This window comes from Anarhichas minor, unplaced genomic scaffold, assembly GCF_050575085.1.
Source record: "Anarhichas minor isolate MPS153535 unplaced genomic scaffold, ASM5057508v1 ptg000030l, whole genome shotgun sequence".
In the NCBI taxonomy this organism is placed as follows: Eukaryota; Metazoa; Chordata; class Actinopteri; order Perciformes; family Anarhichadidae; genus Anarhichas; species Anarhichas minor.
The window spans coordinates 11,126,461-11,153,415 of NW_027466476.1; the positions used below are offsets into that span (position 1 = coordinate 11,126,461).

Here is a 26,955-nt window from a genome sequence, read left to right on the forward strand (position 1 = left end):
TCAGCAACACTGCTCCCATAATGCCGCAGACCTTTCTGTCGACAGATTTCATTTGAACTTTCTTTTCCTGAAGAAATAGTCCTCATTAAAACTGTTTACCATAAATAAGCCTGCAGCTATACAACCACAGCAGCACAATCAGATTGTCCCCTCACTTTATTAGGGTGATAATGTCATTAAATATGACGACAGACACTAAACTTAAGGATTACACGGTTCCTTCTTTGTCGTATTTGTGCAGCTTTAGCAGCAGCAAAAGCTGCGCACTCCTCTTGTGAATTCCCTCCTGAGGTTTTCGGACTGTACCAATGTTCTTCTGATGGTTATCTGGGCTTATGTACATGTTGAGATATTATAACTATCCAGTCATACAATCTGTTTTTGTCTCATCATTCCAACAAGAGAAGTTTGAAAGATATTCCTCCAGACGCAGGATTTAAAATAGCTAAAAAGTAAAACGCCCCCAGCGGTGGTGATCCCTGACGTGTGCCGACTCTGCACTTCACACAAAGCTCCTCCGGTCCCAGGCGCCGCTAATTAAAAACTCTGCCTGTCAAAAGTCGTTCCTGTGCTCTCGGGCTGTTTTTTTTAGGTCCCCAAAACTCATATCTAGGTTACGGTTTGATGTTTCAGTTTAGATTCACTTGCAAACGCAAATCATAAAAATTGGAATAATGTGTGGAGAGAGGGAGAGAAAATCCAGTCAGCGTTGAGAGACAAAGAAATTCCCAGAGGGGCTCATAAATATGTCTCGACGCAGAAGAAGAATGAACCGAGGTGTGACTGAATGTGGCGACAAAAACCAAATGATTAAAACTCAACACGGGGAGAATAACTTAGTAAATGTAAAATAAGCAAGAGACAATGCAGAGAAGGTGAAACAGAGGATGTGACATCTTCAGCATAAATGATACCGACCCAGAACATGTAACGTCTTTGTAAACAGCTCATTGTGTTTGTGAAGTAAAGAAGTTGAACTGTATAAATCTCATCTACTTCCTCTTCCAGGCTTTGTTAGCGGTGCTGCGCGAGAGCCACCGGACCCGGACGGTGTTCCGCAAGGTGGGCGGCTTCGTCTACCTCACGTCCCTGCTGGTGGCCATGGAGCGCTCGCTGTGCCAGCCGCCGCGGCACGGCTGGGAGCGCGTCAACCAGAACCAGGTCTTCGAGCTTCTGCACACCGTGTTCTGCACGCTCACCGCCGCCATGCGCTACGAGCCCGCCAACTCGCACTTCTTCCGCACGGAGATCCAGTACGAGAAGCTGGCCGACGCCGTGAGGTAAAGACGGGCGATTTTAAACGTGGCAACTGGTAACAAAAAAAAGTGACTGTTATGTTGGAGCTCTTTTCTCATTTCAGAATGGAAGATATTGTTGGATTTAACAGCACTGAAAGGAGTTCTTGGCCACATGCTTTGACTTGATTGGCAGATGAGAGGCGGTGCAAATTCAAACTAGAGAACCAATCAAAAATGACGCTCATAATTTGAAATTACCATAAAATGGAGCCTGTCTGGACGTAGAGACGGCTCCTTGTAAACCATCCTAACGTCCCATCATCCTACGGTGTTGGACTCAAATTTGTCTTCCTGCACGTCGAAAGGATGCAAAGCAACAGAATGAATGTTATATTCTCCATAGAAGCTCAAGGCGCGGCAGTAGCTGTTGCCAGGTTGCCTTTTGGCAGACATTTTGAGAAATTGGCAACCATATCTTGGCCTTTGGTTGCCATCAGTGGCAACCACTTTTTAGCGTTTAAAAAAAATAGAGACAGCAAACAGCAAAACCAACATTTTGAAATCAGAAAAATTTAACTTTTTATCGAATTAATATTTGAATTCTATTCAGATTTTGTTTTGTGGACCACTGCGCCAAAATAGACAGATAGATACTTCATCCCCAGGGGGACATTTGTTTGTAATAATATTTGTAAATAGTTGAAGTCCAGTGCAGATTGGGCTTTATTTATTAATACTTTACTACCAGACTAATGCAGCATAGAGGCACCATAACGTATGAAAAACCTCCAAAATGGCCGAAGTTGTTGCTACTTTTCTTGCGAAGGGAAAAACTGTTTTGACTTTAGTTGTTCTCTGCTTTCTGTAGCATCATGTGACGTTATCGCCTCATCTTTGAAAGCAAAGCGTCCTCGTGATAAGCATTTTGTCTCCCTGCCACCAGGCTGCTGGGCTGTTTCTCCGACACCAAGAAGCTCGGTCCCACGGGCGTCTTCCCCTCCAACGCTCAGCCTTTCCAGAGGCTGCTGGAGGACGAGGCCGCGCCCGGGGGCTGCGCGGGGGACAGCGTCTGCCCCACGCTCAAACACTGCAGCAAGCTCTTCATCTACCTGTACAAGATGGCCACCGACTCTTTTGACAGGTCAGAGATTACAGTACACGCCGGATTTCAACCAGTTTATGTCGCACAAAGTGTGAGATTCTGTTCTGCAGATAATAAATGACCATGTCTCTAAAGTAGTGTTGTCCTAGAGCTAAATGACAAAATGTAGAGTGTGAATTCACTCTCCTCTGTTCACCAACATCCAGCAGATATCTTGTGTTTTTACTGAGTTAGGAGACTTGCAGTAATATATTGCACCATAAATCAGCTCAAATGCACGTCTTTGCCTGTAGTCAGGCCATTGAGCTACTAAATAGATAACACCGTCAACACGTTATTCTTATATTTACTGTTTAAATAAGTCAACAGTATAATGAGTACTCGTCATACTGAATGAGTTATTGTGTGAGAGAGGGTCAGTGGGTTCTCCAGGAACCTCTGGTTGGAGTTCAGCAGATTGCAGCCGCATGTTCTGAAGTAGAACAAGAACCTCACGTTTTTCCACACGCCTGTAAGATGTTCTCCATGAAACGTGTGTTTTCCTCACGAGGGATCCACGTGTTGTGTTTGGCCTCCTTAAGAGAACCCTCAAGGAACATTCATCCAGTTTATTGTAGTCCTGAGCAGAGTTATTGTTTGAAGAACAGTGTTTTCAGGTGACTTACTGAAGCAGACATACTGGAGCAAGTGACAAACGGTCATTTTTACCTACAGAAGATGGAGTTTAGAGAAACAGACAGGAGAACCAACACGGGAGCAAAGTAATGTACTGCTGATGTATTTTATACACCTAAAATAATCAATATCAGTCTAATTGTATGCTACATTTAGAATATATTCACCGCTTCAGCTTGCTGTCAGACAGCCCTTTGTGACGGGGAACTGAAGCCGTCATCTATGCTCTCTTTAAAGCCACCAGGCTCCATTGACAAACGCATAACAACACAAACAAGCTAACCGATGGACCGATGGCTAACTTTCACGTTCTGCAATGTAAAATTACAGTTTTTATCAAAGGCGTCTTGTGGCGCTGGAGAGAGAACAGATGGATATAACAGCTGCTGTCTGACAGCACGCTTAAGCAGTGAAAACTCTAAATACAGCGTACACTTAAACGTCTAAAATAGGTTTCGCTTGCTTTGCTCCCGTGCTGGTCCTCCTGTAGATTATTTGTGACACGAGGTTTAAATTTACTGCATCTTATTGCAGCATTATTCTCAGCTACAGGGAAGATCTGTCCCAAAATGTGACGTATTACCAATATAGTACTAAAGCAGACAAAGATGCTTGTGAATCCCGCTTCAAAAACCTTTTTATATATATACAGGTTCCCTTTGTAGGTTCAGATCAGTCAGCAGCAGGTCCACAGCTGTGTTCAGCCTCGTGGTCGCTGCTCTCAGTCAGTCGACCTCTTCATCGGAGACACGCATGGCTGAACCGTAGAAGAGATTTAATACGGACGCTTCACTGTGGTTCAGATTCTGCCGCACAGCCTGGTGGTGCTGTCATGACGGCAGAATGAGTGATATTTAGAAATGCGTTACTACTGTGATCAAAGACACACCTCAACACCACGTGTGTGTAGCTCTATCTGCATGTTCTCCAGCTGTAGCTCTGATCCTGTTTCTCCTTTCAGCTTTCCACTAACGGCTTCTTTCCCTCTGTCCTTCTTTCTCTCTTTCTCTTCCTCTAACCTCTGGTGCTGTCTGGCTGTTCATCCTCGGCCTGGTCCATCTGCGCGGCTGCGTGTGTGTGTGCGCGCAGTCGTGCGGAGCAGGTGCCTCCCTGCCTGACTCATGAGACCTCGCTGCCCTCGCCGTGGGGCACGCCAGCACTCGCCAGGAAGAGGTAGCTACAGCGCTCTGCCATTTTCCTCACCCTCACCCCTCACCTCACCTTCAGTCGCCACTGAGAGCGCCCACTAGTGGCCAAAGAATGATCGCCAACTGCTCCAACGATCACAAGAATCTTTTTCGCAAATCATGAAAATGTTGAGGAGAAAAAATTGCAAACTGTGTGTTTTGTGCGACCAACAGTCCAAACATTAAAGATTCAAACTACATGAAATAAGAGCTGAAACTATTAGTCAGTAGATTTATTAGTTGATCTACAAAACAATGAATCCCCCCCCCCCCACTCCTCCCTCTCCAGATATGGAGATATAGATATGAAGAGCTCATTCTAAGCTAACAGAAACTATTCTTTGTCTCAGGTGATTATACACGAATGAAGACGTAGTTATGAATATTATATTCCACTTCTGCTAATAGATCCCCCTAAATGCTACACACTGTGCCTTTAATTTAGATTGGCAGATTGATCAATAATGAAAATCTTTAGTTGGAGCCTATAAATCACATAAAATCAGCAAATCCTTACATTTAAAAAAAAAAGCTGGGACCAAATTATGTCGTGCATTGTTGCTGATCAATAACTTCAACGAAATAATGTATCTTCTGTTGATCAACTAGTTGATTAAGCGACTAGTTGGTTTCATCAACTATAAACTCTTCAACCTCAATTTGCTGTAAACTTAAAAAAGCTCAAATATATTCTCGATTGTGTTGATCTCTTCTGCTTCCTAATACTACTGTGGTATCATATCATAGACTAAAGTGAAGGATCTTCTTCTTGTTTACTGTCTAAACACTCGATGTGAACCACTTCTCCAGGAAACGTGAACAGAATCCGTTAAATTGCTCTCAGGCTGAAGAAGCCTTTTCCTTCTCATCACATTCCTCCTCCCGTTTCCTTTCTCCTCTCTTTCCTCTCAGCTGACGTACCCAGACGCTCTCTTAGAATTTCATTTAAAAGGAAAAGAGAATGTACTCTGCCTCAGTGAGCTATAATGACTCTGAAGGTGAAGCTGCTGGTCTGGACCCGCTGCATATTCATGAGGAGGAATAATGTGACAATTATAGATAATTAAAGCTCTTCTTTGTGGACTTAATTGCTTTTTCAAAAAAAACAACACAATTCCTACCTCACTACCATCATTCAACACCCTAACATGTTACTTTGTGTGGGTTATGAAACAGTTTTCTGTTCTCTAAATGATCTCGGCACTCAAAATGTGAGCAAAGCGTGACGCTAATTGCTCAGGATTTGCTTGGTTTGATTCAAATGAAAACATCTCCCGCGATTCAATCTCCGTCCAAACGATGCTCGGCGGCTCCTTCTCGCCTCGTGCGATGAACGCCTCGAAAAAATATGGCAGCAGCTTGCGACTTGCAACTTGCAGCAGTCAGTGTTGTGACGGTGACACAACCAGAGCTGTAGATTCCCAAATTAAGATTTAAGTACAGTACCCAGGCTCTCGCGTATTGTATCATTTCCTGGATTTATTTATGTATTTTTTATTCTAACCAGTATGATGAGTCAGTTGGTACTGAGGAATAGACTATACAATGTATTTATGTATGTTATATAGAATCTAGACTCGATGCTCGTTGCCCTTCATTTGCTTTCTAAAGCTTTTACCACCGTGATGAATTACTGCTGGAGCTCCTCACGTATTCCTCCACCAGCAGCCAATCACACGTCGGCTGCGTCTGTGGCTGCCGACGTTGTCCTCTCTTCCCTTGAAATGAAGAAGACACAAATGTAGAGGTCCAGTTATACTGAAAACAAAACGACCAAAGAGGCTTCCAGCCACCGTGAACGTTAGTTTCCTGCCCCACATCCATCCCCTCCAGCACTTCATGCTGACTCCAGCCCTTTTCCAGCTCTGCGCCTCTCCTCGGGGGGGGGGGGGGGGGGGGGTTTGCCGCTCTGTAATTTGCATTGCAGCAACAAGCCTTTTTGTCTAATTGGCCGACTGCGGGCCCCGGCAGATCTCCTGCTCTCGGCTCGGTGATTTAGATCAAACCGTCGCCGACTGACACCTCGATCTCTGACGTGTGAGGACTCGTGTTCTGTAAAGTTTGAGTCAAAGTGATTAATTGACGCCATTATTTCCGTCCTCATTGCGAGGATGCTTCCACCGAGCTTTGAACGTTTTCTGGGAAACACTGTAAATCTGAATATTTAGCAGCCACAGTTGCATATTTTACAGTAAAGTCGGGCCTCTGAATAACTGTGGAGGCTTTGAGGGTAAACAGACTAGCAAGTGTTTTTATCCCACCACAGATTGAACTGAAAGGGATTTAATGCTCCTTTAATTATCATATTCTCATAACCATTATTAACGGGGATCAGCAGGGTTCACCGTGGCAGAACAAAATGCTAAAGTAATTATAAAATGATTGTGGTGTTACCGCGTCTTGCTCGACAAAAAGACCCCTAAAAATAAATATATTTGCGTTTTCTGGAAAGCACTTAATGGCCGACCTTTTTTCATAAATAACTCTGGTTTGACTCAACTGGACTGAACTAAATGTGACCTTCTCTCTCTCGCTCTCTGTGCTCCCAGACAAGGCTACTACGGTACGTCGGGCCCCCCCGCCCCAGTCAAAGCCGTGACAGACCTGAAGCTCCTCTTGGCCAACACCTCCCACCCGGCTTTCTCCCCGTCTTCGTCCGACATGGTGGTCATCCACCCGGGGGCCGTCCTGGCCATCCTGGACCTGCTGCCCTCCGTCTGCTCCGACAGCCAGCCGGAGGTGAGGAAACACGGGAAGGAAATGTGCTCACATGCGCTTCCTGTTAGAGTGGGTGAAGGGGTTACGTGCAGGGCAGGGATGTCAGACACCGGGGTTCTACAGACATGTGCATGTGTCTTTAAACTAAAATAATAACGTTCTACATTTTTTTGGATAGTGAATTTAGAACTCTTTAGATAATCACTAACTAAATGGCTGAAAAAATTCAAGTAACTTCAACATATTTGCGTAACAATCCTGTAAATCAAATATGATGGTGAATACTGAAATCCTCTTTGTGTTTCCCCTCCAGCACGCTCTGGACCTGCAGCTGGCCGTGGCCAACATCCTCCAGCTGCTGGTGAACAGTGAGAGGAACCAGCAGGTGCTGTGTGAGGCCTGCCTCCACCAGCGGCTGTTGCAGCGCTGCAGTCAGGCCCTGGGCGACGAGGACCATCCGCTGCACCCGCCACTGCAGAGGATGTTCGAGAGGCTGGCTTCTCAGGCCCTGCAGCCGATGGCGCTCAGGTACTGGACCTGGCTAAGATTTGAACCTCTCTCATGTGGGTTACTACAACCCTTAAAGACATCCCTTTTTAATGGAGGTATTAAATCATGGCTGAAAGGGACCCAACATCGTTCTCACACCTTATTCCCCCGTAGACACACCTGCAGTAGGAATCTTGTGGACGTATTTTTGTGGATTTATTTATTTTCTTTCTTTTGTTATTTTTAAAGCCTCCTCTGGACAGGTGTTGAAAATGAGCATTTTGATACAAACACTAAACACCGTGCAGCTGGTCTTTGTGCATACATTTATTATACAGTTCTAATGCTACTCTGATGTCCATATTAAAATGAACTAATCTCAAGTTAATTACCATAAAATTACTTTCCCAGCTCCAGCAAAAAGAATACATAACATTTGGCCTGAAAGAAGCTTCGGTTATTACTTTTAACAAGTTGTAGTATAGGACAATTCTCTTTTTTTCGGGATTCAACAAAGATATTTGAAAAAAGAACAGTGAAGGATTCAAAATGTCAGCTTTACAAATGCTTTACGAGGTACAAAATAATTCACCACCTTTTGTTTTGCCTCAAGAATTCACACGGTGTGTTTTTGTAACAATTCATGTAAAGATAACTTTTTTTATTTACAAGAAAACTCACCTTCCTCCATTGTCAGCCTCTATTGTACTCTGAACGCTACTGTTAGCATGCTAATAGGATACTGCTAACCTACATGTTAACGTGCATAAAAAAGGAACGTTAGCATGCTAATAGGAAACCGCAAACATACATGTTGACATGGATAAAAAAGGGACGTTAGCCTGCTGGCATTTACCCTTGCAACATTTAGCTTTTTAAGATTGCTAACGTTTAGTACGAAATGTTAAATGGTAGCCCAGCAGCATGCTTTTATGTTGTTGTTTTTTAATATTCTTATTTTTGGGGGTGTTTTATGCCTTGTCTTTGCTAGTCGACAGCTGAGAGATGACAGGAAAATTCATTGGCGAGAGAGATAGGAACTAAAGTTCTTCAGCCACTGGGGAACCGGCCCACTAATATGCTAATGTCAACATGTTTACAGTACAATATTTAGCATCTTGCTAGCATCTACACATTTAGCTTTCTAATGTGCTAACTTTTAGTTTTACCTAATGAGATATGCACAGAGGGGTTTTTGGTTTGAGAAGCGTAATCTGCTTTGACAGAGTGTGAAAGAAAGACGCTACGTATGCAAACTAAACTGAGCCCTTCTCATTTTCCGCTTGACTAGTTAAGAGAGATGGGAGATTGGGGTTTGAGGAAAACGGGGGGAAAGTTATTTGACGTGCACAAGGTTGGCTCTTTTTATATGTAAATCCCTGGCTGATACCCCCCCCCCCTCGTCATTGTGCTGGAGTTTAACATATCTGTAGCTGTCAATCTGTCTTCCCCCCTCCTCTCCCGTCTCTCTGCCTCAATCTTGTGCCGTCAGTCCTCCTCTTCCTTAATAATTCCTCTCCTCCTCCCTGCGTTTCTTTTTTTTCCTCTGCTGACATCAGCCCCAGCTAATCTCCAGAGTCGTTCTGTTTGGACTCGTTCCAGCCGTCGGTGTCGCTCACTGACAGCTGACACCGACCGTCACTTTACATTCAAGTCAGCCTTATCATTGACTTCTAAACAGACTGAAACATGCCCTTAACCACAGCTGCTGAGGAGTAGGAGTCAACCTGTGATGTAGCTGATGACTGAACATAGTGCACACAGTTAGATGGAGGCTTTTAGTCCTTCACAGCTTCCGGAGAACATAGAGGACTCTTTAACGATTGGCTGGAGCCAAATCACCTTATATCCAAAGTCACGTAACACTCACACATGCATTTGGTTTCTCTTTCACTGTTTTGTTTCAGTGAGTGTGGTCAAGCTTAGTTTAAATCCTGGGCTAAACAAGTTCTTCCACTTTAAAACCACTGGAAATATCTTGATACAGGTGGATGTTGGGTTTGCTGTAACACAGTAATTAATGCAGTAAATGAGGGCTGATCAAATACTTTCACATACATATGGTGAATTATACTCAAAAAGATTGTACGGTAACTAGGAAAGGTATAACCATAAAAATCTAGGGTTTCAACAGTTGTGGAATTCGTAAAAGGTGTTTGATTGAAAGTAAATATGAACCTAACCAACTATTAGAGATGGTGTTTAATTTTCATACACTAGTTAACATTTGGAATGAAGTTTAGCTTCCGTTCTGTTCGTGTGTGTTTGTGAATGGTCATATGAATTATGTTCTGGGTCCTTGAACAGTCATGTTTGAAATTTAGTTGATGAAGATGTGTTTGAACCCTGATAATCAAGAGTACAGAGGAACAGTAATATTATATTTGATTCCCCCTGTGTTTTTTCTTCTTCATTGGTTGTATATTTAATCCCGACTTCCTGCTCCTCTTCCCCTCCAGGGAGTTCTTGCGTCTCGGAAACCCTCTGAACTGCGGCGCCTGGGACAAGAAGCTGCTGAAGCAGTACCGGGTCCACAAACCGAGCTCTCTGAGCTACGACGCCGAGATGAGAAGTAAGACGAGAACAGCTCTCATCACACGATACGTCACGACACTGTGCCGGGGGGGTCTCTGAGGAAACGCTGGTCCTGGTGCTGTTTATCAGACCTGTTCAAAAAAGATTGACTGAGGGGCCGTAACGGCCAGGGGCCACTTCAAGGGACATCTCAAGTGTTCTATAAATTAGTTTAATGCCATATAAAGTATTCAGTTTTGAAATGAATATTGTCAAAGCGGCTTTTTACAAGCATTTACCTTAACTATTGGTTAATTGCTGAATAAAAGTCAGACATTTTTATGTTATAAACGGTAAAAAAAAGGGAGGTTTTTTTATTTGAAATGGTGCATTATAGAATTCCTGCTTTAACACATTTTCTAGTGAATAAAATAAACAGTGTAGATTCCGTACAAACCAAGAATTTAGGGACCAAACATTGAATCTGTGGGCGAAGTGTCTTTACAAGTCAACCTCTCAGTTTTTAACAGCCCAGAATTAAGGAGTTTAGTCCACAGCGGTCCTCCAGTACGTCTATGAAATGATGATGTCATTTGGGAGCCATTCCCATCTGCCGCGGTGATGCAGCTTCCTCCTGGGAGAAAGTTTCATTCTGTGCTAAGATCTTGGCAACGGGCCATCAATCTTCTAGCAGTTCTGCTTCTTGTTCTTCTTCGCTCTCTCTCTGCGAGCTCATCGGCACCAATCCTCCGGTGAAAAGGCTGCGATTGCCGTTTAATTGCCAGTTGAAATTACCGGCTTGGCTGTAGGTTTTTTTTTTATTTTTTTTTTTTCAGAAAGGTTCCGATTACTGCAAAATCGGCGGAACAGCCAGACTTAAGTATGTAGGACCCAGTGCAACTTATTTCCTCCTCAGAGTTGGTGGGAAGACTAATCAGAATGTAAGATTATGGTAAACTCCTCTACTTTGAATGTATACAAACGTTCTACATAAAAAGTACATGAGGTGCATGTGAAGTGGGGGTTTTTTAACAGCATTTTTAAAGCAAATTGTGCACAAAGTAGTCCTTTCAGCCTCCGATTAATCTCCAGCTGAACCTGCTTAAACTCCCCGTTTTAAACAAAGCTCGTCCTGCCACTGTGAGTCTAATGCAGATGGTTTGTTTTTCTGTTTACAGCCGTTAATGTTTGTAATTTCGTGGGCTCCTCAGCATGTCCCAATTGCTTATTGTGTCTCCTCCCAGCTGCGAATGAATTTAGAGTCGCGACTAATTACTGCTCCTTACAAGCTGCCACTGTTAGAACACACTGCTATCTAGCATGGTTTATTAGCCGCCGCTGCTCGGTGTTGTAGTTCCTGCGCTGATCGAATTTGTCTTCGTCGGATGTGCTCTTAATAAATAAGAGCAGCGAAGTTCATTCTAGTCCTTCTAGGATGATGACGACCCAGGCTTGATTCATTCCCCTTATCCAGTTAGTCTGAAGGCCTTTTTACCTGAAATCTATGACTGAAAAGTAAATATATACTTTAAATATTATTATGTATCTACTGTTCATATTATGCATTCAAAACAAATGCAGATGATCGTTTTAGTGCCTGAGCAGAGGGAGATGTGTGATAGTAAAAAGATATAGTGTTTTTGAACCTGTCCGTCCTGACTCCACAGACAGCATGACCATGTCCATGGAGGGCTTCGGTCCGGACAGCGTCTTCGCCACGCCGGCGGAGGACAACGGCCAGTATCGCATCAGCCGCAGCCTGGTGCGCTCCGCCGAGGGCAGCACCGTGCCCCTCACCCGAGTCAAGTGCCTGGTGTCCATGACCACGCCCCACGACATACGCCTGCACGGGTCGGCCGTCACGCCTGCATTCGTGGAGTTTGACACCTCGCTGGAGGGCTTCGGGTTAGTCTGCACGAAACTTTGAGTGTTTACATATCTGGTCGATATAATATGCATTTCTTATTGCTAATATGTTGGCCAACTTTTCCTATTTTGCTATTTCGAGTTGTGCTTCTGCCTGAATCAAAGTCCAACATTCACTCTTCTTTTTGCTCCGTTTTGGTCTCCACCTATTCGTGAGAATAATATCTGGCTCTTTAGCTGCTAAATGCTCCACTTTCTCCACCAGCTAGTCTTTACATTTTTAATACAGCTGCTGGAAACGAACCGATGACACTGAACCAGACAGTTATGGTGCTATAAAACTGAAACAACGAGCAAAAAGAGGCTAAAAACATGCGTAAAGCTGAGAAGAAATGCTGCACCGAGCTCATCCCTTCACCTTTGATTTTTCTATTCATTACATCTCGTCATTTGATCCATTATTAATATAATGAATGGACCAGTCTTCGTTACTTTAAAAAGCTGTTGCAGCAACAGATGATTCTAGTCCTTTGTAAATCTATTTTCTCTAAAAATATTTTTCTTCATAGTCTTTTTTCTCACCAGTGACACGCACACACACACACACACACACACACACACACACACACACACACACCCCTCAGGGTGCCGCATGTTATTTTAACCCTGCAATCTAACAGGTTGTGTTTTTTGTTTTTTATACCTCTCTGCGGTGACTGTCTCAGCAGGAGGCTGTTATTCGCCTCCAGTTGTGGAGCCGCGCATACAAATAGGCTCATTTTCCGCCTTGTATGTCATACGACGCCCCGCGCTTTGTTGCTGCTGCTGCTGGTCGCTGCTGACGGGCTCTGCTGCACTCGGTCGCTTTGTATGTTAGCCGCTCGGTGAATGTCGGGGGTCAGTGGAAATGACGGCGCGTTGGATGTGACCTTGGCAATTCGCCCACGCACTTTTAGCAACACATACGTGCACGAATGTCGCTCTGACACGCAGTAAACAACTGTTGACATGTTTTATTCTTTATTAATATTCATAAGGAGGCAGGTTTAAGAAAAGGGTGGACGTCTTGCAAAAGGTCGTTGTCGACGTTTTGTGTCAGTTTAGCGGCAAAGTGCCAAAGATTATTTCCTGTGACTACCTGACCAGCATTGAACAGCGACGCAGCATCTCTTTGATTGGCCTCGTGTGTGACGCTGTTGCAGAGCAAGGCAGCAAAGGGATGAATTATGAATTTCAAATGGACTAGTCTGTTAGACCTTAACTGTCTCGTTGTTGTTTCAAATGTCCCTGAATCTTTTGCACATTTTTCCCTTCAAACACAGTTTCAAGAGCAACACACACACCAGCCGCACACGGCAGATTTGACCCATCACACACACACACACCAGATATGTTTTTCAGAAGTCTTATGTCGAGGTACAGAATCCGAGATGTGGTAAATGAAATTGATAAGATGGCTGGGGCTGGGAGATGAAATGGTGGCACATGTTAACGTGGCATTAGGCAGCATACTGCGTCTACCAGCACCAGTGTGTCAGATTGCATGTGAAATATACCAGAGCTCCCGGCATACTGTAGGTGGTTTGATGCTTACACCACCTGTCATCATTCCTGCTCAATGTTGTGCTCCACTTACAGTTCTGTGGTTTCTCTTTGTTCTGCTTCTGTTTCTCTCTGTTCGGTGTTTAACATGTAGACAAAGTGTGGCCGCTGTCCGTGTTGGCGTTGATGTTGTTTGTTTGTTAGAGTTGAGAATATACTTATGAAAGTAAATGCATCACGTCGTCCTGAAATAGAAGCAGTGTTTCAACCACATCTCAGTTTTCATCAGTGTATGGTCCGTTCAGCTCATGCGGGTGAAAGGCTGAGCCTTCACTCTCAGCACAATGCGACCTTTGGGATCATCCCTGTTGAATATCGATTGATTTCAGGATGCATAAGCATAGTGTGAGATTTAAGGCGTCGTCCATGTTTTGTTTATTTTTTTATTTTTTTACACTTTATTCTTTATTTAAAATCACATTACAGCAGCAGTTCACACATCTTTACTAAGATACTTTTGCAGAACAATCCATCCTTTCTGCTTTTTTTCCATTTAATTAAAGAACACAAGATACAACAAATAAAATAAACAAAGGACAGATATATGCATTTTCCACTTCTCCCAAATTTCCTAGAATTTAATTTCCTTCTTTCTTTCCATTACAAAGATTTCATAACTGAGAATATACTAGTTTTAAATAGATCGGGTCTGAAGTACTTTCTTTGCTTCTCCAGCAGCTCAGGTCCTCGTGTTTTTAATGAAATGAATAATCCTCGTCTTTCTCTGGTCAGATACGAGACTTAATGAGGCGTCTTTCCTCCGTGTCAAAAAAACATCTTCAAAACCTTAACGGCCAGATCAATTCCCTTTGACTCACCCCTTTTAGAACCCCCCCCCCCCCCCCCCCCCTTCAGTGACCATATTTCCTGCCTCATAATTTCTCAGCTTTCCGGTTTCTTTTACCCACAAGAACCCATTTGACTCGTCGCAGCCGATACCTCCGAGTAGAACGTGGAGTTTCTCCTGAAAACACAGCGAAGCAGCAGCAGCAGCAGCACACAGGCGATGAGGCTCTGGCCCACTTTCTCCTCACCATCAACAGAGGACACACACACACACACACACACACACACACACACACACCCCCTCCTTCCTCTCCCATCTGTCACCATGAAATATTGATGCCTCTGCTGCTATTAGGAATCACACACAGGCACTCTCTCTTCTCTTGCACACACGTGCACATCTCCACTCTCTATCTTGCACAACATGCTTACACACACACACACCGGTGCACACTCACGCAGCCAGCCACCTCACAAGGCGCCCCCCCCCCCCATCCCATCCAGTGTGGGTGGAGGGGAAAGGAAAGAATCATCATAACAAGCTGGTGAAATCCCCGGAGTGTTTTTTTATTTTCTGTTTAACCTAATCTCGATGAGGACTAAAAAGACAGCATACATGTTACTATGAAGCAGCAGCAGGGTGGTGGTGGTGGTGTTGTTGACAGTCTGTCTGTTAAACTGAGGACCAGAGTGTCTGCTCTTGAGACGTGTCCTTGAATCCCTGCCAGATTCAGAGACGCTGACCCTGACCCGGGGGCCTTCCTGTCCAGGTGGAGGAATACAAAGAGAGAGCCAAAAACAAAAATCTGCTCATTTTGGAGCTCGATTAGCGTCTCTTTGAAAAAAAGATCAACGCAGCCGACGGTTCTGAACCTAAAATACAATTCATATCGGCCTCGTATCACGCTGCAGAAACACACAATGCCTTGTGGGTAATGTTGTGAAACGATTGGTTAGGTTTGGGCAGCGAAACTACTTCGTAGAGTAACAATGAAACTGCCGCAAATAAATAAGTAATTTACGACTAAACTAAACTTTATCGCCAACGTTTACTTTTGGTTTCACACGGGACACGAACAACACCGGTTTCAATCAATACATACATATTATACCCTGTGACTTAATAACAGTCACTCGATTAATACGTTAATGACCGAATTTAAAAACGTTGACATTCAAAGTATTTTGTGGTTTGCAGGAACGCACAACATTCTTTCCCGGCTAATTATATTTAGGCCTTTAAGCATCAATTATTTTGTGTTATTGATTAATGTAGTCTGTGCGTATAATCAATTATTAATGATATAAAATGTCAGATGAGTTTTTAAAATGCTTCTGTCAATCCGCCCAGAGTCCAGGGGGATGTCTTCAAATTAGTTTTGTCCAACCGACCGCCCAAAACCTAAAGATGTTTTTACTTACTCGGGTTTGAGAAGATGAAACCAGGGAACTATTGGGCACTTTGTTCAATACAAGATGAGGCAACATTGACATTCTTTATTTTTCTTATTGTCATCAAATCCCCTTAAAAGCCCAAAACAAATGATTTGATCATACCACCAACTATTGTCTGTGTCTCCAAAGCCGTCTCTGCCATAGAGCTCCATGGTTGTTCCCATAAATAACTAGTAAATGCTCTAATTTCCAGCTGTTTTAAGAGTCGCTTTTTAAAATTGAAACTATGTATTTGTGATGTTTTTTAAAGATTCTTAAAGCCCTAAGCTGATTGTTTCAGTAGGAACCAGTGAGTGCCACAGACTAACACATTGTTAGTCTTAATTGGGTCTTTTTATAACACTTTATCAGTAAACTGACTAATTGTTTCAGCACCAGTTATAAGTGCTTTATCTTTAGAGATGTTTGTCTGAGTTTTTGACAGTAGTTGAATCACTTAATGCGACGTTACAGGAGGAGACCTTTCAGAATTGTGCTCATTTCCTCTGATTTGTCCTGAATTACTGCTGCAGTTTATAATAAAATAAATAAATGAGACAAATGACCAAAGCCTTGTGATAAACTTGTTTGTGATAGACTTAGTTTTTAGTGCTTAGCATTCAAAAAGTACCATACCATACTGTGTGGACATCTGGTGATAGTGATTCAAGCTTCTTGCCGTCATCAGGCCTCTCCTCTCGTGTGCTTCGATTCAGGCCTCAGTCCCTACAAATCCCCCCACAAATCCCCATGTTCATTTCCCAGAGCAGCAGTGTCTTCAGCACTGTTTCAGTGTGATTAGAGAGCAGATAATGGCACCTTTCACCAAGAGGCAGTGAGTCGGCAGAACACAACGCCGACTCACTGCCTCTTGGTGAAAGGTGCCATTATCTGCTCAAAGTCTGTGTCATTTTTTGCTGGAATGATTGTCAGTCTTTGTCCGCTGTAGAAGTCCTTGAAAGACGTAAATCTTTATCAAAGGAAATAAAGGTCCATCGTTTCAGCAGGAAGCTTACTGGAGACTTTGAAACCTTTTGATATTGTCATTATAATCAGTACCAGCACGGACCTCAGCTAAAGTGCAAGGAGATGTAACTCCAATTCCTTTTGAAAACTGGGCCTGAATGTACGCTTTCATCCTTCTCTCATACATAATTAATCCTTGAGTATCAGGCAGTAGAGATTTCCATATTATAACACAAAGCTCCAGTGTCTCCAGCACTTGAATTACCAGGCTGTTCTCTCTAATAGTTTATCTCGGGGAGCCAGACTAATTAAGCAAACCCGACTACTACACGTGTAAGCTTGTCAGCTTGTTTTGTGCCTGTTCCAGCTTCTTTCACCCGATGTAACGTTCGTCTGTCCTGTGTCGTCCTGTGCAGGTGCCTGTTTCTGCCCAGCCTGGCGCCCCACAACGCCCCCACCAACAACACCAACGCCTCAGGGGTCAGCGACGGAGCGGTGCTCAGCGGGATGGGCACAGGTAAGGACGGCCCATATAAGTACGGAGACGTATCGACTACTTTAAGGACTAGTTGGGGGACTAACGAGAAGCATTCCGTTCTTCAGCTACACTGTCAAATTAAGGCAGAAAAAAGCACCAAAAAATAATCTAACAGCCAATATCTGTTACCTATTTGTTTTTCTTTGCCCTCGTGGTATTAACATGTTCCATCTGTTTAGAAAGGATTGAGGTATAAAAGCATTTCTGTACTCAAGCAGTGAAAGAGTAAGAAAAGATTCTAATGTGTGAAAATCTCCTCCTGCTCAACATCCCACCTGTTGTTTAACCACACACACACACACACACACACACACACACACACACACACACACACACACACACACACACACAGGTGTCATGTATTTGTGTCATCTGTGGTGTTTTATTTGTGCACCATCTTCCTCATGGCTTCCTCTTGTTCCCCTCCTCTTGATTCTCACTTTCTTTCTTCTTCTTGGAGCACAGTGTTGTGTGTTTTTACCTCTCAGGAGTTCTTTAATCTCACCCACAGTGTGTGTTCGTTCCCATGTTTTTAGTTTTCATCATTTGTTGATGTGAAAGAAAAACTAACGACGACACCTGAAACCCAAAGAAGCCAAAGATCTGGAGGCAGAGTTCACATTATTGTGACGTTATCGGTTTTCTAGTCTGAAGACTCGTTGAGTATTTATGAAGCACAGCTAGCTGACTCCTCTCGGTCTCTCCTACAGCTCTCCTCTTTTCTCCTCTCCTCTCTCCTCCTCTTCTTTTCTCCTCTCCTCTCGTCTCCTCTCATCTCTTTTTCTCAGCTGTCCTCTTTTCTTCTCTCCTTTCCTCTCCTCCTCTCCTCTCCTTTTCTCTCTTACAGCTTTCTTCTTTTCTCCTCTCCTTTTCCTCTTCTTTCCTTTTCTCTTCTCTTCTCTCCTCTCTTCTCCTTTTCTTTCCTCTCCTATTCTCTTCTCCTTTTCTCTTCTCTTCCCATTTTCCTTATTCTCTCCTCCACCTCTCTTCCTTTTTTCCTCCTCTCCTCCTTCTCTGCTCTCCTCTCCTCCTCTTGTCTTCTCTCCTCCTCCTCTCCTATCCTTTTCTCTCTTACAGCTTTCTTCTTTTCTCCTCTCCTTTTCTCTCCTGCAGCTTTTCTCCTCTTTTCCTCTTCTTTCCTTTTCTCTTCTCTTCTGTTCTCTCCTCTCTTCTCCTTTTCTTTTCTCTCCTATTCTCTTCTCCTTTTCTCTTCCCATTTTCATTATTCTCTCCTCCACCTCTCTTCCTTTTTTCCTCCTCTCCTCCTTCTCTGCTCTCCTCTTCTCTCCTCTCCTCCTCTTGTCTTCTCTCCTCCTCCTCTCCTCATCCCCTCCTCTCTTAACCCCTCCCCTCCTCATCATCTCCTTCATCACTATCATGTCTCCGTCTGTTTACCTATTCATCCGCTCCCTCTGCACTCATCCACCCTTCTTTCCTCTTGTCGTCTCCATCCAGTCAACACTATTTATAGACCTCTCTTTCCCTCCCTCATCTCTCCCCGTCACTCACATCTTCCTTTTCTCCGTCCTTTTCGTCTCTCATCTCCAGCCCACAATCCTTTTCTTTGTCTTTCTTCCTCCGCTCGTTACTTGTTCCTCCTTTACTGTTTATTCTCTTTTCTTTCCCTCCATCCTTCCTTCTATTGTCACTTTTTCCTCGTCTCCTTTCTTGCCTCGTTTGTTTCAACCCCTTCCTCCCTTCCCTCCCATATCTCGCTCCTATCTGACCCATATCTTTGGATGACATCATCGGGAAGCTCATTCATCAAACTATCCTCCGTGTGCTCAGGAGCTCACAGCACCTCTGTGGTATCAGCCATCGACTGATATTCATAAGAAATGCATGTATTCCCTCACACACTGTCTCCTGTCTTGCAGCATTAATGTGTTTTTTCTTCTGTAATCCAAAGAGTCTGTATTCCTTCGACACAAACAAGCAGTAATGTATTGGATCAGTGAACTTACGTTTAGCTGGTCTGTGCTCCTCTAAGGCCTAATACTAAAATCAATACTGGCTTATTGGCTGCAGCAGACAGTGAGCGATGGTTTTCTGGCCCGTTTTAATTTGGTTCCGTCTGATAACCTGTTGAGTGGCAGCTTGGTCCTGAGGCGCAGTGAGTTTGCAATCGTGTGAGGCTCAAAGGCTCGGTCCAACATAGTGACACTCCGTAATGCTAGCTCCTTTCTTTACGGCCGAGTGTTGAGATTTATTCTACGCACCCAGTGGCTAATTCTCAGAAGGATTAAGCGGCTTTAGCGACCGCTAAACCTGCACAAAAAAAGACAAAAAGAAACCGTGTCATTGTCAAAACACCCGTCGGAACACCTCTTCCAAACAAATATAGTCTCGTGCTCCTGTGCTTTTTGTACGTAATTAATTAAGTAATTTGCAGACATTTTAGCGCAGAATTGTGCCTTTTCTATGCAAATGATCCTCATTACAAACACAAAGCGCTAACAAACACACGCAGTTACAGCGAAAGTATTAGCTTCTTCAGGGACTTGATGGCAACTGAAGTGCATTCATCAGGGGCGTCACAGCGAGACTTTCCACTGATCATGGCAGCAGCGATTGGAGCCAGACGACGTCATCGTCATGCTCCGATCAAACTGATGTATTCTGTGATGCAATAGCAGCTGTGTCACGACAACTAAACGAATAAAGCTGCCCTGCAGTACTCGAGAAGGAAAAAAGAATGAAAAACATGTTTATTATATGAACAAATCTGCAGAAACGGGGCGAGTTGCACTCAGCTGCACAACGTTTGTGTTGAAATATAATAATTACGACATCTTTTGTGAACCGGACCTTGAGACGGGGCAGATTTTTCAAATGATGATTTTCAAATGATGCGCAATTCATGGTGCGTTCAGCGGCCGCAGCCCGTTCTGTGTGAATTCAGCCGTCGGTTGTGAAGCTATTCTGTGTAAATACTGACATCGTTTGGTTTGGTTAGAAGTGATTAAAAATGATGAATGACTGCAGTGATGGAATAAATCTGTACGGATGAGATGAAATGACTCAAGGGGCTCACTGATGTATTTCACTTCAAAAAGATAGAAGTAAACAAAACATTCAACATCATAGACGACGTTAAGACAAAGTGAGAGTGACAATACAAAGCAAAATACATCCAAGCAGCTGTAACGCATGAATAATATTCACATCACACTTATTGCCGCTATCGGCTCCATCTCGTCTGTGATATCAAGTCACAGCAAGAGCAAACATGCAGTGTGTCCAAAAACGACGATGTCTGTGGCACTCTGTAAATAAATGAAAATGTTCTTCCAAAGAGCTCCACATGGTGGAAACCCAATATGGTGCACACACACACCAATGGTCCTGTAGGCAAAAGAACGAGCGTCCTATTTGACACAGTTCAGTGTTGGAGCGTCGATATTTACATGAAGTGGTCGGACCTCCTCTGATCTTTCTCTCTCCTCCACCTTCCCCTCTCTCTCCTCCAGGGGAGCGCTTGTTCCCGCCCCCGTCGGGCCTGAGCTACTCCACCTGGTTCTGCGTGGAGCGCTTCAGCGCGGCTCCCCAGGCCCATCCGGTGCGGCTGCTGACCGTCGTGCGGCGGGCCACGTCCTCCGAGCAGCACTTCGTCTGCCTGGCCGTGGTTCTGTCCGCCAAAGACCGCTCGCTCACCGTCTCCACCAAGGAGGAGCTGCTGCAGTCCCACTGTGAGTACAGTGGAGCTAAATATCACAACCTCTTCTCTTCACAATGTGGCTTTTCAATGGTTTGGTCCATTTTAATTATTAGTTTGTATATCTATTACACCTAATGAAGCCGTCTCTTGTGGGGTTTCAGTCAGTAACCCAGAGGTCATGTTTTTACATCAAACAGCTGATGAGTCCAGTGAAGAAGCCTCCTTCTATGAGATCCTGCCCTGCTGCGCTCGTTTCCGCTGCGGCGAGCTGATCCTGGAGGGCCAGTGGCACCACCTGGTGCTGGTCATGAGCAAAGGCATGCTGAAGAACAGCATGGCCACGCTGTACATCGACGGCCAGTTCATCAGCACCGTCAAGGTACAGTCGCACACTGAGGGATGTGCACAACAAGTCGGGAAGAGTCTGAGCACATGATGGAAACACCGACATTTATAATTGACCCAGTGTTGGACAGAGTCCCCTTTAGGGCTGCAACTCAGGATTTATAAGGGATTTTCTACATTATTTGTCCAGTAAGCGGCTCATAGTTTAGTCCAAACGATGTCAAAAAAGGCCGATGACAGATTATTAACAGCCTACTTCTTCAGATTTGCCAGATCAACAGTCCAAAACCCAAAGATATTTCATTTAAAGCTGAGCAGCAAATTAACACATTTAAGAATCTTTAAACTAGTGAATATTTGGTATTTTCTTCTTGATAAATTACCGAAATGATTAATCGATCATCATAACATTAAATCAACTTAATAACCATGAATCAAGCATGGGTGTCGTACGGTTCACTGTCTCCACTGAGAACTGTGACTTTATAAAAGGCCTCTGGATGTTCGGTTTAATCTAATATTACCATTAAATTAAATAGAAACGAGTTGCCCTGATTCATGGTTATCACACAGAACCGGTAACAAGTCACAGCATTACACACATCATCTATAATGTAGATGGACATATGAATAGAAACAGAGTAGATATCTGACCGATCTCCTCACATACATAGGGACAACAGATGCTAATTAGCCTCTAGCTAACTCTGGTGCAGTTGGTTTTAATTGCATGCTGTCCCGATACAACGTAAACTCTGTTTTTAAAGAACAAGCCGCTCGTACGTTTCTTATGAGTCTGTGTGCATGTAAGAGGGGACTGGTGGTTTTGTGGGTTTCTGTAAAGCACAAATCTTCTACTAGTTTCTACTCATTAATCAGCCCTCAAATTTATGGATTATGAATAATGAACAGATGAGACATTGTGCAGCGTTTTCACTCAGTTCTTCAGATTGCCGCCATAAAACTCATGAACCCCGACGTTAAAATGACACATCTCACCTGTACCTTCCCCCTCTCTCCTCCAGCTCCACTACGTCCACAGCGCTCCGGGCGGCTCCGGCTCCACCAACCCCCCCGTGCTGAGCACCGTCTACGGGTACGTGGGGACGCCGCCGGCCCAGCGCCAGCTCTCCAGCCTGGTGTGGCGTCTAGGGCCCAGCCACTTCCTGGAGGAGGTCCTGCCCGCCGCCAGCGTCGCCGCCATCTACGAGCTGGGACCCATCTACGTGGGCAGCTTCCAGGCCGTCTACCTGCCCTGTGAGTGGCCCTCGAGAAGTTGACCCTTCAATCCTCATATTCTTTCTTCTGGTCTCCAATCTTCTATCTTTTTTTTTATACCTCAGGTAAAGACTCTAAGGCGGAGGTATCTCCGGCCTCCCCGGTGGCGTTGGTACCGGAGGAGAAGGTGTCCTTCAGTCTCTACGCGCTCTCCGTCTCCACTCTCACTGTGGCCAAGATCAGGAAAGTCTACAACAAACTGGACAGCAAAGCCATCGCCAAACAGGTCAGACATTACCACTGCTCGGTGGAACGAAAGTCAGCGTAATAGGATTGTATTGTATTGTCAAAAGAAAGCTTTGAGACTGAGATGAATGGACTGAATGCAAAATATAGACAGTTTTCACCTGAATAAAGCCACACAAAGTTTAGTCTTTTTAAATGGAGAATGAGTTATTTATTGGAGAAACCTTTGCTGGTTTATTCCTTAAAGCTGCTGTTTAAAATAGTTCAGATTGCTTCTCCTTAAAAGGTAATGATCTGGTTTATTGTAAAGATTTACTGTGATAATTGTTTATAAATGAGCATTTACATATCAACCACTCACTGCTGATTTAAACACAGATCTGGAGCTCACAGTGGAGCGTTATCTGGGACATTTTCTACCGTCTCTGGGGTGACGGGACAGGAAAACGAGCACTGTCACGTTTTTCAGAATTTTGGCATCAACTTAAAACCGAAGTGTCCATTCTGGATATCGAGGAGTGCAATGTCAGCAACAAAATGAACTTCATCCAGCCTTAAATTATATAAACAATATATTCTTGAAGTTCCGTTTTAAAGATTGATCACAACAGATCATATCTGTCACTAGTTTGCACACACACACACACACATATATACAGACTGGTACATACTAGCGTGCAAAGTCAACCTCCCTCCTCAACAGAATATATGCAGTCAGTACTCGCTTGAATGCTCACTCACACACACGCATATATATGCAGCTAGCACACCATCCTATTGTGTGTGTGTGTTTGAGCTCCAAATGAGTTCCCTCCTCCGTCCTTATCTCTCTCCCCACCTGTCCAGTTATTTCCCAGCCTGCATTGCTCTCCCCCGCTGAGCCTCGGCTCTCGGCGACCCGCGGGAAGCAGGCGGCGAAGAAAGAAGTGCAGAGGCAGCATTTCTGCTGCCGCAGGGACGTGTTGTAGAACGGGAAGAGAGTCGTTCATAGCAGAATACGTTGGTGTTCTTGCTTTAGAAATAACGTTATCACTCGTTTCTCAGTAGAACGAGGTAAATGACACACAAAGGCAGTATTTGTCACACCTTTGTCACTCGCTACATGACGTTAAAATGAATAAATCGAGTATTTTCCGGTAGAGCCACAGAGTGTGGCGTCTTTCTTTTCCTCCCGACTTGCTAAATTGGTCCCATTTTTCATTTTAAGTGGCTGAATAAAAGCTTTTTAGAAAGGTCAGACCTTGATACAAGACTGCAGCTTTCAACACTAACATCTAATGCTCTTTATGTAACAACATCCACAACAAGCCGTGTTCAAACCCTCCTCAGAGCAAAACAAACAAACCTATAAGCAAAGACTAGAGGATGCATTTGACAAATAAGCACATCAACATTGTGTGTTATTTGGTTTCTCGAGGGTGTGGAAGCCCAGTTTGATTTCATAAGGGCGGGACCAGTAAAACTAACGAAAAATCCATCACTAAACAGATGAGTTGAGATGTCTCGATGTAAAAACAGACAATTCATTCATCATTTAGTCATTCATTCCCCCCCTGAATGTAAGCAAGCTGGATCTATAACAGCGTATGTAGCATATTCTTATTAGGACAACGCGAACCCCAGTGGAAAAATAGGAATAGCTGTGCATTTTATTGAGACATTGTAATTAATGACTGTTCACAGTCATCCACTACATACGGCCGGGTCTGACACCCCCGTCTGAACTGATCATCTTCCCTTCCTCTGTAGCTCACTGTGTCCTCTCATGAAAACGCCACTCCGGTCAAGCTGATTCACAACGCCGCGGGCCACCTCAACGGGCCAGCGCGTACCATCGGAGCCGCTGTCATTGGATATTTAGGTAAACAAACTCCTAAAATCAGCAGCTAATCCTGCATTTCAGAGAGTCATGTTTACACTGCAGCTGTACTACGTTTCTCATCCCTTCAGGCGTCCGCGCGTTCGTGGCTAAACCCGTGGCCACCAACCTGCAGTATGTGGGTGGGGCGGCGGCCATCTTGGGCCTGGTCGCAATGGCGTCAGACGTGGAGGGGCTGTACGCTGCCGTCAAGGCTTTGGTGTGTGTCGTGAAAAGCAACCCGTTGGCCAGTAAGGAGATGGAGCGCATCAAAGGCTACCAGGTTAGAAACAAGTCACCGGTCACATGACGCGCTCTGATTTTATGGATCTAAAGACCTACTACTGTTCACTTCCTGCACAATCTCAAACTGAAAGCTAATAAGTTTGGTCAAACTAAGATATTTAGATTTGGATGAAGATGAAGCAGAAATGTGACGTGATATTAAATAAAATGCAATGAGACGTGCTGGTTAAAACCTTTTTTTTCGGTCCCTTCTGCAGCTGCTGGCTATGCTGCTGAAGAAGAAGCGCTCGCTGCTCAACAGCCACATCCTCCACCTCACCTTCTCTCTGGTGGGGACGGTCGACAGCGGCCACGAGACCTCCATCATCCCCAACTCCACCGCCTTCCAGGACCTGCTCTGTGACTTCGAGGTGAGGAACTAATGGAACCAGTAGATGCTGATGAAATAAAGTACTCTTCACCAAACTCATTCGATCCGACAGCGTTATTGCAGTCGAGCGGTTGAACCATTTTAGTTGCAGGTGTACTTTGGGATGCACAGGCTGCTGTGACCGAATGAGGGGAAAAAAAGTAATTACACGGCGGTTGAACCTTTTTAGAAACTGAGTTCCTCTGTGCCAAGATGTCACCTTGTTTGTGTCGCCTCAGCCTCAGCCTGCTCCTTCTGCTCCTCAGGTCTGGCTCCACGCTCCCTACGAGCTCCATCTGTCTCTGTTTGAGCATTTCATCGAACTGCTGACAGAATCCAGGCAAGTGTTCAAAAACTTTGTTTTTTTCCGAAATGATTAAAAAGTGACTCAAACTCTGATCTGACCCGTGTGCCACCGCTCTCTGTGTTCAACAGCGAGGCGGCCAAGAACGCCAAACTGCTGAGGGAGTTCCAGCTGATCCCCAGACTGCTGCTGACCCTGAGGGACACCTCGCTGTCCCAGCCGACCGTAGCGGCCATCGGCAACGTGCTCAGCCTGCTGCTGCAGGGCTTCCCCAACCCATACGACCTGCTGCGGTAAACACGTGTTCACATGTACTCATCCTCAAAGAGTAGACCTGTTGTTAAATCTAACTCGCGCAGGATAAAGTAACAATGGAACATGTCAATTACAAGAGGCAGTTTTGCATTTGTTCAATTTTATTTGTTTGCTTGATGCCAGAAGACTGAGGAACAGAAATCAAAATCACAAAGTAAATATAAAAACGTTCCTTCTTGTTTGTCACCTCTCAGGTTCGGCCAGTTCATCTCCTCTACTTTGCCAACATTTGCCGTGTGTGAAAAGTTTGTCATCATGGAAATCAATAACGAGGAGAAGCTCGATGGAGGTAACAATAAATATAGATATGTGGAACTACAGAAACGGGTGTTTTGAATCATATTTTGTTCGTAAAATGTATAAATATGTTGAGTTGCCATATTCAACTTATTCTGGCTGTTAGCCCGACTGATTCCCTTTTGAAAACTGTTTTGTGTCTCCAGGTAATGACGATGATTTCGGCGGCCTCCTGTCAGCCAACCTCATTCTGCTGAGAAACCGGCTGCTGGACAACCTGCTCAGACTGCTCTTCACCACCAAAGAGAAGTGCACCGTCAACGCCCAGTGAGTCGAAAAGCCTCCTCATATCTGCTTACCCTCAAAGCTTTAAACCTCGACCTTTTGAAAGAATATTATAGCACTACCAGACACTTTGCACAGTGTGCAGCTATTAATTGATACTAAACACTAAACTTTAATCTTAAATGGCTGTGAGAGTAATGAAATAATAATGACTGCAGGGCGTGTGAGGAGCTGGTGCGGACGCTGGGCTTCGATTGGCTGCTGATGTTCATGGAGGAGCACCTTCACTCGAGCACGGTGACGGCGGCTCTGTGGATCCTGGTGGTGCTGCTCTCCAACCAGTCCATCCTCAACCGCTTCAAGGAGGGCCTGTGCGGAGGAGGCTGGCTGGACCACACCGACTCCGTCCTGACCAATAAGATCGGCACAGTGCTGGGTGAGTGCACGGGCCCGGGGAAGGCTTCACGGCCGCCATGCAAACGCAGTTGATTAAAAACAAAATCTGAGACACAGTGTCGACTCTGAAGTTGGATTGAGTAAATTCTAGGCAGTGTTCTTGGAAGGACGTGTGCTTGATATTAGCTCAAATTATTGTTTTAATTCTTTAAATGGAGACATTCCCCACATCCAGAGTCAGAAGCATGCCGTGATAATGTGCAGCGTATGTACTGTATGTTGTAATATGGCTCAGCAGACGCCTCTCCTCACTCTGGCAACGC

At 44.5% G+C, this 26,955-nt stretch overlaps 1 protein-coding gene across 1 annotated transcript in view; it reads left to right on the top strand.

The window, feature by feature from the left end:
• The window catches only part of wdfy3 (WD repeat and FYVE domain containing 3), a 69,735-nt gene that overhangs the window by 17,553 nt on the left and 25,227 nt on the right, over window positions 1-26,955 (top strand). The window contains exons 11-30 of the mRNA XM_076104916.1: window positions 1,009-1,280; window positions 2,182-2,379; window positions 4,105-4,188; window positions 6,752-6,941; window positions 7,234-7,448; window positions 9,869-9,981; window positions 11,591-11,828; window positions 16,994-17,094; window positions 20,586-20,804; window positions 20,971-21,152; window positions 22,144-22,375; window positions 22,462-22,622; window positions 24,332-24,443; window positions 24,533-24,723; window positions 24,944-25,096; window positions 25,362-25,435; window positions 25,531-25,692; window positions 25,909-26,003; window positions 26,158-26,278; window positions 26,455-26,672. Of these exons, the coding sequence (XP_075961031.1) occupies window positions 1,009-1,280; window positions 2,182-2,379; window positions 4,105-4,188; window positions 6,752-6,941; window positions 7,234-7,448; window positions 9,869-9,981; window positions 11,591-11,828; window positions 16,994-17,094; window positions 20,586-20,804; window positions 20,971-21,152; window positions 22,144-22,375; window positions 22,462-22,622; window positions 24,332-24,443; window positions 24,533-24,723; window positions 24,944-25,096; window positions 25,362-25,435; window positions 25,531-25,692; window positions 25,909-26,003; window positions 26,158-26,278; window positions 26,455-26,672 (3,331 nt within the window). The remainder of the gene's footprint in view (window positions 1-1,008; window positions 1,281-2,181; window positions 2,380-4,104; window positions 4,189-6,751; window positions 6,942-7,233; window positions 7,449-9,868; window positions 9,982-11,590; window positions 11,829-16,993; window positions 17,095-20,585; window positions 20,805-20,970; window positions 21,153-22,143; window positions 22,376-22,461; window positions 22,623-24,331; window positions 24,444-24,532; window positions 24,724-24,943; window positions 25,097-25,361; window positions 25,436-25,530; window positions 25,693-25,908; window positions 26,004-26,157; window positions 26,279-26,454; window positions 26,673-26,955) is intronic.